We start from the raw sequence: 14,430 nt of genomic DNA on the forward strand, positions 1-14,430 counted from the left end.
TTCATTTCCCTCTGCTCAAGCAAAATCTGCAAGGGCAGCATTTCCAGCACCATGGCCAGCTCACTTTTGCTTCTCCCAACGAAGACTGCCAGTTTTTCCACTCTATGACCGCTCTCACACTGAAAAATTCTTGCCTTCTTTGCCCACAGAATTCCATCTGTTTTCTCTTCTGCCCTTCCTCCTTTTCCTTCACATGTGTGCTCTGCTGAGAAGAGCCAGGCTCCCTCAACATTATTCCCTGCCATCAGGGATCTGAGGATGCTGATGACACTCCCCTCTCCAGCCTTGTCTCCTGGCAGTCCCCACTCTCTCTGCCCGCTAGGAAAGATTCTCCTGCCCTTCCAGTATCTTGGTCGCCCTGATCTGGTCTTGTTTCACTAAGCCTTTGTGGTTCTTTTCCTGGGCAACCCAGAACTGCCCCCACCACCCCACGTGTTCTAAAGAGAGAAAAGGCCACTTATCCTGACTCTATGGCAAGAATTGCCTGAAATACATCTTGGATACTGGTGATGCTTTTTCCAGTAAAGAAAAGACTGAGATTTTGTGGTCTCTTTTTTGTGGTCCCACAGGGTCCTGCTCAGCAAAGCCCATTTCCTGGATCTCAGCCCCCAGCATGAGCTGGGGCCCACTGCCATTCCTACCCAGATGCACAACTTCGTGTTTCCCTTGCTTGAACTTCAGGAGAGTCTTTTAAACCCCAGTCCCCAGCTCCCTCTGACTGGTTGCACAACCAAGTGGTCCCTCAGCCTCTCCATCACCTGCCAACTTGCTGAGGGCCCAACAGTCTCACTGCTCATGTCATTGCTGAGGATGCTGAACAGGGCCTACTGGATACAACTCTTGATCTATTTCCCTTTAGACTTTCCTCGATTTGAATTTTGGGCCACTGATCCCCAGCCTCTGGGCCACAACCACTCTCAGGCCAGTCACTGCACTCTCAGGGAACCCAGACTTGCTCAGATGCTCTGGGAGGGCAGAATGGGAAAGAGCTTCAGAGGCTTCACAAAAGGGTTGTGTCCAACAGCAACCACAGCTCTTTCCTCATGCTCAGGCTGAGTCACTGGCACAGAGCAGATACACAGCTCAAACACCATTTCCTCAAAGGAAATCCTCCAAGAGAAGTGGCTACATCCATCAGCGCTTGCCATAACTCAAGACCCCAAAAGTCTGGCTCACCTCTCCTCTGCTGCCACTCCCTGTTGGCCTCTGGTCCCTTGCACAGGTGCCACCAACACACATGGAATTAGTTCAGCTGGAAAAGCCTCTTGACATTGAGTACAACTGTTAATGCAGGACCATGAAATCCACCACTGAACAGTCACATCTTTGAGACATTTTTGTTGCAAAAGGTCTAAATCAAAAATACAATAAAAGTCTAAGCATTCCCTCAGCACTACCAAGGCCACCACTAACTCGTGTCCCCAAGTGACATATTTATAGGGATATTAAATTACTGCAAGGATGATGACTCCATCATTACCCTGTGCAGTCTGCGACAGGAATGGCAACCCTCTCCAAGGAGGAAGCATCCTTAATATCCAATCTAAACTTCTCATGAAGACACTTGGACTCTGGATTCCTGCTCTCCTGTGGAGCAGTGAAAGGGAAACAGGTTTCACACCCAGTTTATTAGGAGTCCATTTAGAAAACAAACATCTGAAATTGTGATGCAAGAAAAAAATTTATTGAGACAAAACAATGAAAAAGCAGGAGCAGGCAGTGGAAGGGAATTGGGCTGAGATGCAATCAGGGTGACCCTCAGCCGAGGTCCTTTGCTTTGCAGTACGTTTGGCCAGAGCATCAAGGCCTTCCTGCCCCAGAGTAAGAGCAGCTCAGCAGAGGTGCCTAAAGGTCCCTGGGAGAAGGGGTTTGCAGTGGAGGGAGCTGGACAGAGCTGAAAGGGAGAGGAGAAGCAGGGAGCTGGGAGCAGAAGACGGAGGCAGATGGGCCATATTTGCAGACAGTCTGGACTGGATCCTTGGCTACTGCCTTGCTTCATGCCCTGAGAGCAGGAGCTGGAAGAGCTGAGCCTCTTTGAGAGCCTTGGCCCATTTGAGGTGTCCTCAATGCCTGGGGTGTGTTCCAGGGAGTGGGTGGCTGGTGTCAGGAGTGGTGCTAAGGGTCCTTAGCAGATGTAGCCACCCCTTCTGCCATAGCAGCCCAAGCCTCCAAACCCATAGCCAAATCCACGGCCATAGCCAAAGCCACCAAAGCCACCAAAGCCACCAGAGATGGGCTGTCCCTGAACACTGAGTTCAGTGCCCACGGCAGCCGAGGAGGTGGATCCAACAGCGGTGCTCTGGGGGAAGGAGGTCATGATGGGTCCAGGCAGGGTGACCAGCACAGGGGAAGGGTTGATGATGACGCGGGAGTCCTGGCATTGCAGGGCACAGGGCTCGTTGCAGCTGTTGGCCAGTGGGGCGGGTCCACAGGGTCGGCAGACGTCGTAGCAGGCCATGGGTGTGGTGTGGAGGGTCCCTGGAAGAGAGGGGAGTAAGGCAGGGCAGGGGTGTGGGGGTGTGAGGGGTGGTGATGGAGGAGGGTGAGGGAGTGTGGAGGCTGTTGTGGGGCTATGGGGAGGTGTGATGGCTGCTGAGGCTGGATCTGAGCATGCTGGAAGAGAGGAGTCGGAGATGCAGGAGCAGGAGGTTCAGGGGCTTGAGACTCACCTTGTCAGCAGGAGCAGGTGAAGGTGTGAGGAGAAGTGTGTGAGGAAGAGCAGCACTGGGCCAGCTTTTATGCTGGTCCTGGATGGGTGGGACAGCTTTGTTCCATGGCCTTGGGGCATTTTGCAGTCAGCAGCTCTTTGGCTGGCCCAGCTTGGTGAGTCATGAGGTGGGGAGTATTTTCCTTCCTGCAACTCTGCAATTCCATGTCCTTTTCTTGAGGCCGTGTTCATCTGACCTTGGTAGAAACTCCTGATTGGGAGAACTGGTGGCCAATGTCTTGCTGGTGGTGTTAGGTTTTAGAACACATAGAAGATTCAATTAGAGATTTGGAGAACTGGAATATTAAACACATGTGGAATATTAAACACATGTACCATTTGCATTCTTGACTCCTGTCTGAAAAAATTCCAAGTCTCTCGTTTCTTCTCTTTTTAAGAATGCTCCATTTCCATCATTGTTATGGTAACTCCTTGAGTTGCTCTTGGTCAACCACGTCCATGTCCTTGTTCCCCTGAGGAGTTGCACAAGTGGTGGGCGAAAGGATCAACACTGCCCTCAACCCACTCATGTTTCTTTTCCTAATCCTGTCCTGGTAACTGCTGGCATTTTTTGCAGTAAAGGGTACATGGCCAAATGGTGTATTAATCAATGGATGAGAAATTGTTCTTCTCACGTCATGTTCTACTTATCCTTCAACACTTTTCCTTTCTATTTGTCAGCCTGAGCCCAGCAATGTGACCCCACCGTGTGACGTTTCTAGGCCCACACGAGATGAGTGCTAGGGATAAACCAACACAAGACTTAGGTCAGCATGGGAAGCCTCCCTATATTGCAGGGATTGCTTTCCCATCCACAACAGGAAAGGTCTGGTATATAAAAACACCTGGAGAGACGGCAAAGTGGTGGGGATGGAAACAGTGTGATCAAAGGAGCAGACCCTCACAAGCAGCACTCCTGCAAAGCCCAGACCAGCCTGACAGAGATGTGATGGTTTGGGGCCCATCCTCACAATGCACCTGTGGAGGAAGCAGAAAACATTCATAAAGAAGAATGTCCCTCTGTATCCCCAGAACAGACCCCTTGGAAAACCATAGCATAAAGATAAAAAATGGCTTGTTAAATGACGAATACAAAAATGAATCCAGCTTCCCCCCCTTGGTAGACTCTCTTATCTATCTCCAATATTATTGGGTCATTTTCTTTTAGTATCCATAGGCTAGCTTTGAATGTAAAATCCCTCGAGGATTGGTTAGAACGTAGAATTCCCTTGGTAATTGGTGCAAACTGCAAAACTCTCAAAAGATATAAAAACCCCTGTAAAACCCTAACCGTTGTATATGCTAGACTGGATGCCTTCATAGAATAAACTATGGATTTGTGCCTTTCTACATATTCGGGTCCCTTTACCCCGCTGGTCTGAGAGCTTGCCGTGAGCCAAAATTCTATCTGGGCAAGGCTCAGGAACATGCTCCGTCACTGAGGGCTGCAGTCCGTTGCTGAGGGCTGCAGAAACAGTCTTAGGGATCCCAAAGGGACCCCAAAAACCCGCCAGCAACATGCACCCACAAACCACAAAACCTGACTGCCCCAGGATGACCTCACTGATGACACCCAACTTCTCCAAAGCTTTGATTGTGCCTTCAGTTTGCCCTGACAAGGCCATGAACACATTCCTTTAACCTCTAATACTTGTCATCAAAGTCAGGTGGACAAGACTTCAAGAAAACAGCTGGCATCACAGAATTCCACAAAGGAACACCAGCACCATAACATAGGAGGGAGGAGGAGCTCACTGATCATCTATTAGTAACAATTAGCTTTTGCTAACACGAACAAAATGTTTAGACTTAGAGGTTATAAATTATGAAACCCTGTGGCTTGAATGTGGAATAACTGAATTGACGTCACAGACCAGCCTGGGCAAACATGGGCTTGTTGTTTGTTTAGAAGATTCATGAATGAGGTCAAGGAATATTCTCTAAATGACAGCCTACGTTGTTGTGTAGATTGCGGAAATCTAATTGGACATGAAAAATGGAACAAGTTCAGCCTGAACAGCCTCTGCTTTTCCGGATGCTCTCCTTGATCCCATTCAAGACACAAGGCCAAGAGCTCTCTTTCACCCAGCAGAAAGCATCCTGAAACCTTTACAAGCTATTGCAGAGTGACCTCCATGAGGACATTAACAGCTCCCTCAGCATTCCTGAGTGCAACGAAATTATTGATAGACATCCAGCGGCACAGAAGAGGAGCCAAGTCATCAGAAGGAACCCACAAACCACAGCACATGAGTGCCACAAAATTACCTCACTGATGGCATTGCAAATTTCCAAGGCTCTGGATGTTTATTCATTCATTGAACAATCACATCCTCCCAAATACCAACGCTCACTCTAAAGCTGCCTCTAAGGTCAGATGGACACAGCATCAAGAGCAGGACATGAAACTGCAGAAGTGTACAAATAAAAACTCTCCCCACCTCATGACTCACCAGGCTGGGACAGGTATGACCTGCCTGAAAAATGCCCCAAGGCCATGGGAGAAGGCTATTCCACCCCTCCAGGATCAACATAAAAGCCAGTCCAGAGCCTCTCTCCCTCACACACTTCTCCTCCTGCTCCTGTGGACAGCAAGGTGAGCCTCAAACCCCTGAACCTCCTGCTCCTGCATCCCTGACCCCTCTCTTCCAGCACGCTCAGACCCAGCCTCTGCAGCCTTCACCCCTCCCCATAGCCCCACAATAGCCTCCATACTCCCTCACCCTCCTGCATCACCACCCCTCAAACCCCAACACCCCTGCCCTGCCTTACTCCCCTCTCTTCCAGGGACCCTCCACACCACACCCATGGCCTGCTACGACGTCTGCCGACCCTGCGGACCCACCCCGCTGGCCAACAGCTGCAACGAGCCCTGTGCCCTGCAATGCCAGGACTCCCGTGTCATCATCAACCCTTCCCCTGTGCTGGTCACCCTGCCTGGACCCATCATGACCTCCTTCCCCCAGAGCACCGCTGTTGGATCCACCTCCTCGGCTGCCGTGGGCACTGAACTCAGTGTTCAGGGACAGCCCATCTCTGGTGGATTTGGTGGCTTTGGTGGCTTTGGCTATGGCCGTGGATTTGGCTACGGGTTTGGAGGCTTGGGCTGCTATGGCAGAAGGGGTGGCTACATCTGCTAAGGACCCTCAGCGCCACCCCTGACACCACCTGCTCAGGGGTCTGGCAACAACTCCTGCAAGCAAAGCACTATAGCTGATGGTCATGCTACTTGCAGATTATTTCCAGTTCTTTCTCTTTACTAATCATTCTTTTACATTAATAAACCTTTCCTCCATCAATCTTGAAATGCCTCCTTATTGTGTTGTATTCCAATGGTCTCGCATCCTCACCCAGCGCAATCTAGAGCTGAACAAGCCACTCGAGAATATGGAACAGGGCAATAACACTTTTCCTTACGTACACCTCAAAACAACTAACAACAAAGCCTGGCACAGGAAGCACAGGAAGGGACATCTTGCAGAATGTGTCACACACTCTGCAACTGATACACCAAAGCCTTTGACACAATAATTCTCTCCTTTGCACAAAAATGAAAAGTCACTCCATACCAGTGCACATTTGACAAACTCTTTTCCTGGCCAGGACTCTTTAAGCCTTCAAGCAAAGACAGAAACAACATCAATCACTCGGGCAGGAGCTCTGTGGTGCAACTGCTTCAACTGCCCTGCTGAAGCTAGACCAACAGGAGAACACTTCCAGAACCATGGACAGTTCAGATTTGGCACTCCCAGGCTCGAGACTCCACCACCTCTTCCACTCTGTGGCCCCCCTCACAATGAAAGGTTCTTGTCATCTTTGCCCATGGAATTCCATCTCTTTTACCTGTGCTCTTGCTCTCTTGCCCTGCACGTGTGCACTGCTTGAGAACAGGCAGGCTCAGTCGTCTTCATCCCTCAAATCAGGGATTTGCAAGCACTGATGACATCCCTCTGTCAATCCTTGTCCCCTGGGAATCGCTGGTCTCCAGCCCCTTTAGAACACTGCTGGCCCTGAAATGCTTTAGATTAATTAAATAGACTTTATTTTCATACTGGAGAGCCCAGGACTGCTCATAACACCTCACAAGGGGTGTCACGTCTCGCCTACCTTGTCACAACACTTTTCCCACTTCTTCTCTGGACATTTGGGGTCCCTCTTCCCACACAGGAACGCCTCCTGGTCCATTTCTTCTCAATCACAAAAGCTTTTTCAGAGAAGAAAAAGAATTGTTCCAAGTGACATTACTTCGACCTGGGATGACTCCTCCCAGCTAACAGCACTTGGCAGCTGCCCTTGCTGAGCTCCTGCAGATATCCAGGACAAATCAGGTTTTCAGTGCTGGCCAAAAGCATCCAAATCCTGGGCTACAGCACTGGGGACTTGCTGCAATCTGGACTTTGGGACGCTGACCACAAGCCTCTGAGCCCAGTTCTTCAGACCCTTCTCAGACCACCACACTGGGCACTGACACAATCTGGATGTGCCTGGGTGATTATGAAGGATTATGCAATGTTCTCCTCCAACAATCCAGGGCAACCTTTAAATCCTCTTTCTGACAATCAGACATTGCCTAGAGAAGTGACCTCACACCTCAGCACAAGAAATGACCCAAAATACCCTGGATATCAAAACTGTAAAACAAAACAGTCACCGAGACACACACAAAGCACAACCAATGGGAAAAAGTTGGTACAATGTCAGCCATTGCCAGCTGGGAGGAAAGCATGGGGGGAGAGAATGTGATTAAAGGTACAACACCTCCTACTTGGCACAGCTGCAAAATGCAGACCAGCCTGCCAGAGAGTGGGGGCAACTCTTCCAAGTCTTCCTCACATACCCACAAACAACAGCACAGAAGTACCATGGAGTGACCTCAGTGATTACCCCTCACATCTCCAAAGCTTTGGTCACCTCTTCAGCCCACCCTGACATGAGCCATAAATACCAGAATATGTTCTCTAAAACTTAAAAACTGCCACCAAGGTCAGATGGATACAACCCCAAGAGCAGGACGTGACACTGCGGATGAGGAGGAAGGCAAGGAATCCCCAACTCATGACTTCCTATGCTGGGCCATTCATGAGAAGGAAGACAAGAACCTCCTCAAGCAGACTGGAGATGAGCCTGGGAGATCATGAGGAGCCAAAAGTGAACAGAGAGACCACGAGGCGCTTATGTCAGAGACAGGCAAAGACCTTCACTACTGTATCCAGGCCCGGTTTCAAGAAAGTGAAGGGTTTGTATGGTGCAATGGAAGACCAAAGTGTGCTGGGGGTAGTGGAACTGGAGCCATATTTCCTAAGACAGACCTTGGTGTATTTTTTCACCCACATCAATTGCCTGCACAAACTTGCCTTAGCACTGAGTGTAACTGGAAGAGTCCTCGGACAAGAAAGAAAGAGCTACATGAGGTTGCATTGCAAATAAAATTTATTGAAGAACAGTGAAAACTCAGGAGCAGGCAGTGGAAGGGAGCTGGGCTGAGTTGTGAGCAGGGTGATCATCAGCTGAGTAGCTTTCCTTGAAGATTTTGCCAAAGCATTGAGGCATTCTGGCCCCACTGTGGGAGCAGCCCAGCAGAGGTGAAAAATGCTCTCTGGCTTGGGAGAAAGGGTTTGCAGGAGACTGGACTGGACAGAGCAGAAGGGGAGACCCAGAGCAGGGAGCAGGAGAAGAGGAGGAGGCAGATGGGCCATATTTGCAGGCAGCACGGCCTGGACCCTTGGCTACTGCTGTACTTGGTGCCCTGAGAGCAGCAGCTGAAAGCATTGAGCCCATTTGAGAGCCTTGATGAGAGAGGCATCCTCAATGCCTGGGGTGTGTTCCAGGGAGTGCATGGTTGGTATCAGGGGTGGTGCTGAGGCTCCTTAGCAGTTGTAGCCGCCCCTTCTGCCATAGCAGCCCAGGCCTCCCAGCCCGTAGCCACAGCCCAGCCCATAGCCAAATCCACGGCCATAGCCAAAGCCACCAAAGCCACCAAATCCACCAGAGATGGGCTGTCCCTGGGCACTGAGTTCACTCCCCACGGCAGCCGAGGAGGTGGATCCAACAGCGGTGCTCTGGGGGAAGGAGGTCATGATGGGTCCAGGCAGGGTGACCAGCACAGGGGAAGGGTTGATGATGACGCGGGAGTCCTGGCATTGCAGGGCACAGGGCTCGTTGCAGCTGTTGGCCAGCGGGGTGGGTCCGCAGGGTTGGCAGAGGTTGTTGCAGGCCATGGGTGTGGTGTGGATGGTCCCTGGAAGAGAGGGGGTGAGGCAGGTCAGGGTGTGGGGTTTGGAGGAGGGTGAGGGAGTGTGGGGCTGTGGAGAGGAGTGAGGGCTGCCAAGGCTGGGGCCGAGCATGGTGGAAGAGAGGGGTCAGGATGCAGGAGCGAGAGGGTCAGGGGCTTGAGGCTCACCTTGTTGTCAGCAGGAGCAGGAGGAGAAATGTGTGAGGAGAAGTGTGTGAGGGAGAGAGGCTCTAGGCTGGCTTTTATGCTGTCCTGGATGGGTGGGACCGCCTTGTCCCATGGCCTTGGGGCATTTTGGAAGCAGCAGCTCTTGCCTAGCCCAGCCTGGCATGAGGTTATGAGGTGAGGTGTGTTTTCCTTTGTGATGCAATTCTTCAGTTCCATGTCCTGCTCTCGATGCTGTGTCCATCTGATCTTGGCATCAATTTTCATGGGAGTTGGTATTTGGGAGAATTTCATTGCCCGATGTGTGTCAGGGAGGAATGAATAAACAACCAGAGCCCTGGAGATTTGCAATATCATCAGTGAGGTAATTTTGTGGCAGTCATGTGCTGTGGTTTGTGGGTTCCTTGTGAAGATTGGGCTCCTTTTCTGTGCTGCTGGATGTCCATCAGTCATTGTGTTTCTCCCAGGAATGCTGAGGGAGCTGCTGATATCCTGGGAAGGTCACTCTGCAATAACAGCTTGGAAAGATTCCAGCGCCTTGGAGCTCTTCCTGATGGATGAAAGGGAGGTCTTGGCCTTGTGTCTTGAATGGGACCACAAGATCTGGTGAACGAGAGGCTATTCAGGCTGAACCTGTTCCATTTTTATGGTCTACCCGGATTTCTCAAATTTTAATTTCAACATACTCTTACATGTAAAGTGCATTCCTTGACCTCATTCAGAAATCCAATAACAAACAACAAACGGGGCCAAATCCCTTTGTTCCCAGGCTGGTCTGTGGCATCAATTCCCTTATTCTGCATTCAGGCCATCAGGTTTCATAATGATTTATATCCTGTAAATTGTAATATTGCTTTCTTGTGAGCAAAACCCAGTAATTGCTACCTGATGGTCAGCGTGCTCTCCTTTCCCTCTCTGTCATGATGTGGGTGTGCCTTTATGGAATTCCACTATTCCATGTCCTTCTCTTGAGGTCCTGTCCTTCTGACCTTGAGGGCAGTGTTTAAGTGTGAGTTATTGCTATTTGAGGGTGGGTGGCATTTGGGAGGGTTTGCTCTGAAGGTGAGTGCCAGGGAGGGCTGAATAAACAGCCAAAATTCTGGGGAGGTGTGGGTGTCATCTGCAAGGTCACCCTGTGGCACTAGTGTGCTGTGGTTTGTGGTTGTGTTCTGAAGAGAGGCTCCATTCCCTCCCAGCCCTCTCAGGCTGTTCTGGGATTTGCAGGTGTGTAGAACTGTTGCCCCTTCCCTCACATTCCATTGCTCCCCACCTTGATGCCACCTGGCTGAGCCTGACACTAGACCTGATCTTTCCTGTTGACTGTGCTCTGTAGGTGTCTTGGTGCCCCTCTTAATTTTAAGGTTTTAATATCTGGGGACATTGGGGTCTTTACTGGGGCTGAGTGCAAAGGGCTGAGGCCACTTTTGATTGTCAGAAAGAGGATTTGCCCAGGGTTGTTGTAGGTGAGCATTTCATGATCCTTGAAAACCCAGGCAAGTCCAGGTTATGTCAGTGTCCAGCATGGTGGCCTGAGAAAGATCTGAAGAACTGGGCCCAGAGGCTTGTGGTCAGTGTCCCAAAATCCTGATGGCAGCAAGTCCCCAGTGCTGTAGTCCAGGAGTTGGATCCTTTCGGCCAACACTGAGTGGTCCTGGAATCTGCTGGAGCTCAGCAAGGACAGCTGCCAAGTGCTGTTTGTTGGGAGGAATGAGAGAGTCATTGCAGGTAGGAAGCAATATATGGTTATCAGTTGCAACAACAGCTTTCTTTCCCAAAATGCCTTTGTGGTTGTGGGTGAGAAGAAATGTAGCAGGAGGTGTCCCTGTACCCCTGTGGGAAAAGGGACCCCAAGGTTCCAGGGCAAGATGTGCAAAAGTGCTGGGATGAGGTAGTGGGAGGTGACTGCTGGTGTTTGCACAGCACTGGTGAGGTCCAATCTGAGGTGTTGTGGGCAATTCTGGGCTCCCCAGTGAGACCAGCTCAGGACCACTCAGATACAAATGGGCCTGGAAAATGACTCCTAGATGAGAAACTGAGACAGTCAGGACTCGCAGAGGACAAGGATGGATGGGGGGATGTCATCAGTGTGTGCAAATCCCTGATGGGCAATGAAGACAAAGGAGCCCGGCTGTTCACAAGCAGTGCACACGTGCAGGGCAAGAGAGCAAAGGCCCAAGCAAAAGAGATGGAATTCCATCGGCAAAGATGACAAGAACCTTTCATTGTGAGAGGGCCACAGAGTGGAAGAGGTGGGAGATCCTGGGAGTGCCGAATCTGAACTGTCCAAGGTACTGGAAACTCTGCTCCTGCTGGTCTTGCTTCAGCAGGGCAGTTGAAGCAGTTGCACCACAGAGTTCCTGCCTGAATGATTGATATTGTTTCTGTCTTTGCTGGAAGGCTTAAAGAGTCCTGGTCAGGAAGAGAGTTTATCAAGTGTGCACTGGCATGGAGTGACTTTTCCATTTTTGTTCAAAGAGAACTGCTGTGTCAAAACCTTTGGTGTAGCAGTTTGCAGAGTGTGCGACACATTCTGCAAAATGTCCCTTCCTGTGCCAGCCTTTGTTATTAGCTGTTTTGAGATGTATGTTAGAAAAAGTATTGTCACCCTCTTCCAAGTACGCTCAACGGTCTGTAGAGCTCTAGAAAATAGTGGGAGAGAATGCAAGACCATTGGAATATAAAAGATAAGGAGACATCCCAGGTTTGATGCAGAAAAACTTTATTGATGTAAAAGAATTAAAAATCAGGAGAAAGAAGTGGAAATAATTTGTGCTGAGGTGCAAGTAAGAAGACCACCAGCCGAGGTGCTTTGCTTGCAGGAGCTGTTGCCAGACCCCTGAGCTGGTGGTTGGTGTCAGGAGTGGTGCTGATGGTCCTTAGCAGTTGTAGCCGCCCCTTCTGCCATAGCAGCCCAGGCCTCCCAGCCCAGAGCCACAGCCCAGCCCATAGCCAAATCCACGGCCATAGCCAAAGCCACCAAAGCCACCAAATCCACCAGAGATGGGCTGTCCCTGCACACTGAGTTCAGTGCCCACGGCAGCCGAGGAGGTGGATCCAACAGCGGTGCTCTGGGGGAAGGAGGTCATGATGGGTCCAGGCAGGGTGACCAGCACAGGGGAAGGGTTGATGATGACGCGGGAGTCCTGGCATTGCAGGGCACAGGGCTCGTTGCAGCTGTTGGCCAGCGGGGTGGGTCCACAGGGTTGGCAGAGGTTGTTGCAGGCCATGGTGTGGTGTGGAGGGTCCCTGGAAGAGAGGGGAGTGAGGCAGTGCAGGGGTGTGGGGGTTTGAGGGGTGGTGATGGAGGAGGGTAAGGGAGTGTGGAGGCTGTTGTGGGGCTGTGGAGAGGGGTGAGGGCTGCTGAGGCTGGGTCCGAGCGTGGTGGAGGAGAGGGGTCGGGGGTGCAGGAGCAGAAGGGTCAGGGGCTTGAGACTTACCTTGTTGTTAGAAGGAAGAGAAGGTGTGAGGAGATATGTGTGAGGAGAGAGGCTCTGGGCTGGCTTTTATGCTGGTTCTGGAGGGGTGGGACAGCCTTGTCCCATGGCCTTGGGGCGTTTTGGAAGCAGCAGCATCTCTTGCCTGGCCCAGCCTGGCATGAAGTTCATTACATGGGGAGTGTTTTCATTCATATAGTTCTGCAATTCCAAGTCATGCACTTGAGGCTGGTTTCATCTGACCTTGGCAGCAGCTTTAATGAGCTGGTATTCGGGAGGGTTTGATTGTTCAGTGTGTTTCAGGGTGTGCTGAATAAACAACCAGAGCCCAGGAACAGTGCAATGTCATCAGTGATGTCATTTTGTGGCACTTGTGTGCTGTGGTTTGTCGGTGCCTTGTGAAGAGTGGGACTCTGTTTATTGCCGCTGGATGTCCATCAGTCATTTTGTGTCACCCAGGAATGCTGAGGGAGCTGCTGATGTCCTGGGGAGGTCACTTTGCAAGATCTCAGTGCTTGGATGGAAGAAAGCTCCTGGCCTTGTGTCTTGAATGGGATCAAGAGACGGGATCTGGAAAATGAGAGTCTTTTCAGGCTGTACTTGCTCCAGTGTTCTGGTTTGTTTGGATTTCTCACATTTACACCACAGCATACACTATCATTTAAATTGTATTTCTACACTTCATTCAGAAATCTAATAATGAAGAACGAACCTCATGCCATCAGTTTCTTGTTGCAGCTGCTCTGTGATGTCAATTTCATCCTTCTGCATGCAAGCCATCAGGTTTCATAACTTTTGTCCTATAATCTGTGTTTCTGTTAGCAAAATCCAATAATTACTAGAGGGCAGTCAGCGAGTTCCTCTCCTTTGTCATGATGGGCGCGAATATTTTTGGCGTTTTGTAATCCATGTCCTTGTCTTGAGACCTTGTCTATTTGACCTTGGCATATTGTCAATATGCCACAGAATGACTTCAGTGATGACTTCCCAGTTCTCCAAAGCGTTGGTAGATTCATGTACATGTCCTGACATGTGCTATCACCAACAAGATAATGGTCACTAATTCTATCCATTAAGAGGTGCCGCCTAGGTCAAATGAAAACAGCCTCAAGTGAAGGACATGGAGTTGAGGAGTCGAAGTAAAGAAAACACTCCCCACCTCATGACTCACCAGGCTGAGACAGGCAAGAGCTGCTGCCTGAAAAATGCCCCAAGGCCATGGGAGAAGGCTGTCCCGCCCATCCAGAACCAGCATAAAAGCCAGCCCAGAGCCTCTCTCCCTCACACACTTCTCCTGATACATTCTACTCCTGCTCCTCCTGACAACAAGGTGAGCTCAATCCCCTGAACCTCCTGCTCCTGCACCCCTGACCCCTCTCTTCCAGCACGCTCAGACCCAGCCTCTGCAGCCCTCACACCTCCCTACAGCGCCACAACAGCCTCCATGCTCCCTCATCCTCCTCCATCACCCCTCCATCACCCCCACAGCCCTGCCCTGCCTCACCCCCTCTCTTCCAGGGACCCTCCACACCACACCCATGGCCTGCAACAACATCTGCCAACCCTGCGGACCCACCCCGCTGGCCAACAGCTGCAATGAGCCCTGTGCCCTGCAATGCCAGGACTCCCGCGTCATCATCAACCCTTCCCCTGTGATGGTCACCCTGCCTGGACCCATCATGACCTCCTTCCCCCAGAGCACCGCTGTTGGATCCACCTCCTCGGCTGCCGTGGGCACTGAACTCAGTGTTCAGGGACAGCCCATCTCTGGTGGATTTGGTGGCTTTGGTGGCTTTGGTTATGGCCGTGGATTTGGCTACGGGCTGGGCTGTGGCTACGGGCTGGGAGGCCTGGGCTGCTATGGCAGAAGGGGTGGCTACAACTGCTAAGAA

At 50.9% G+C, this 14,430-nt stretch overlaps 5 protein-coding genes across 6 annotated transcripts in view; 2 read left to right on the forward strand and 3 right to left on the reverse strand.

Moving 5' to 3' along the window:
* Window positions 1-1,662: 1,662 nt before the first annotated feature.
* LOC106863735 (feather beta keratin-like) overlaps window positions 1,663-14,430 on the reverse strand; it is a 29,159-nt gene continuing 16,391 nt past the window's right edge. For both annotated transcript variants that reach the window (XR_015808753.1, XM_088180395.1), the window contains exons 3-4: window positions 2,670-3,685; window positions 1,663-2,478 (exon numbers count right to left, since the gene is read on the reverse strand). Coding sequence is in view for 1 of the 2 variants with exons in the window: in XM_088180395.1 (XP_088036521.1) it covers window positions 2,126-2,458 (333 nt within the window). In the remaining variant the exon portion in view is untranslated. The remainder of the gene's footprint in view (window positions 2,479-2,669; window positions 3,686-14,430) is intronic.
* On the forward strand, window positions 5,481-6,121 carry LOC106863736 (feather beta keratin-like). Its single transcript, XM_014893291.2, has one exon. The coding sequence runs from the start codon at window positions 5,515-5,517 to the stop codon at window positions 5,845-5,847; it is 333 nt and encodes a 110-aa protein (XP_014748777.2). The 5' UTR covers window positions 5,481-5,514; the 3' UTR covers window positions 5,848-6,121.
* Window positions 8,575-8,925, reverse strand: LOC148225615 (feather beta keratin-like). Its single transcript, XM_088180321.1, has one exon. The coding sequence runs from the start codon at window positions 8,923-8,925 to the stop codon at window positions 8,575-8,577; it is 351 nt and encodes a 116-aa protein (XP_088036447.1).
* Window positions 11,807-12,343, reverse strand: LOC106863728 (feather beta keratin-like). Its single transcript, XM_014893284.2, has one exon. The coding sequence runs from the start codon at window positions 12,329-12,331 to the stop codon at window positions 11,981-11,983; it is 351 nt and encodes a 116-aa protein (XP_014748770.2). The 5' UTR covers window positions 12,332-12,343; the 3' UTR covers window positions 11,807-11,980.
* Window positions 14,077-14,427, forward strand: LOC148225616 (feather beta keratin-like). The gene has a single exon (XM_088180344.1). It carries the CDS (start codon window positions 14,077-14,079, stop codon window positions 14,425-14,427), a length of 351 nt encoding a protein of 116 aa, XP_088036470.1.

This window comes from Sturnus vulgaris, chromosome 1 (genome assembly GCF_052056855.1).
Source record: "Sturnus vulgaris isolate bStuVul1 chromosome 1, bStuVul1.hap1, whole genome shotgun sequence".
Classification (NCBI taxonomy): domain Eukaryota; kingdom Metazoa; phylum Chordata; class Aves; order Passeriformes; family Sturnidae; genus Sturnus; species Sturnus vulgaris.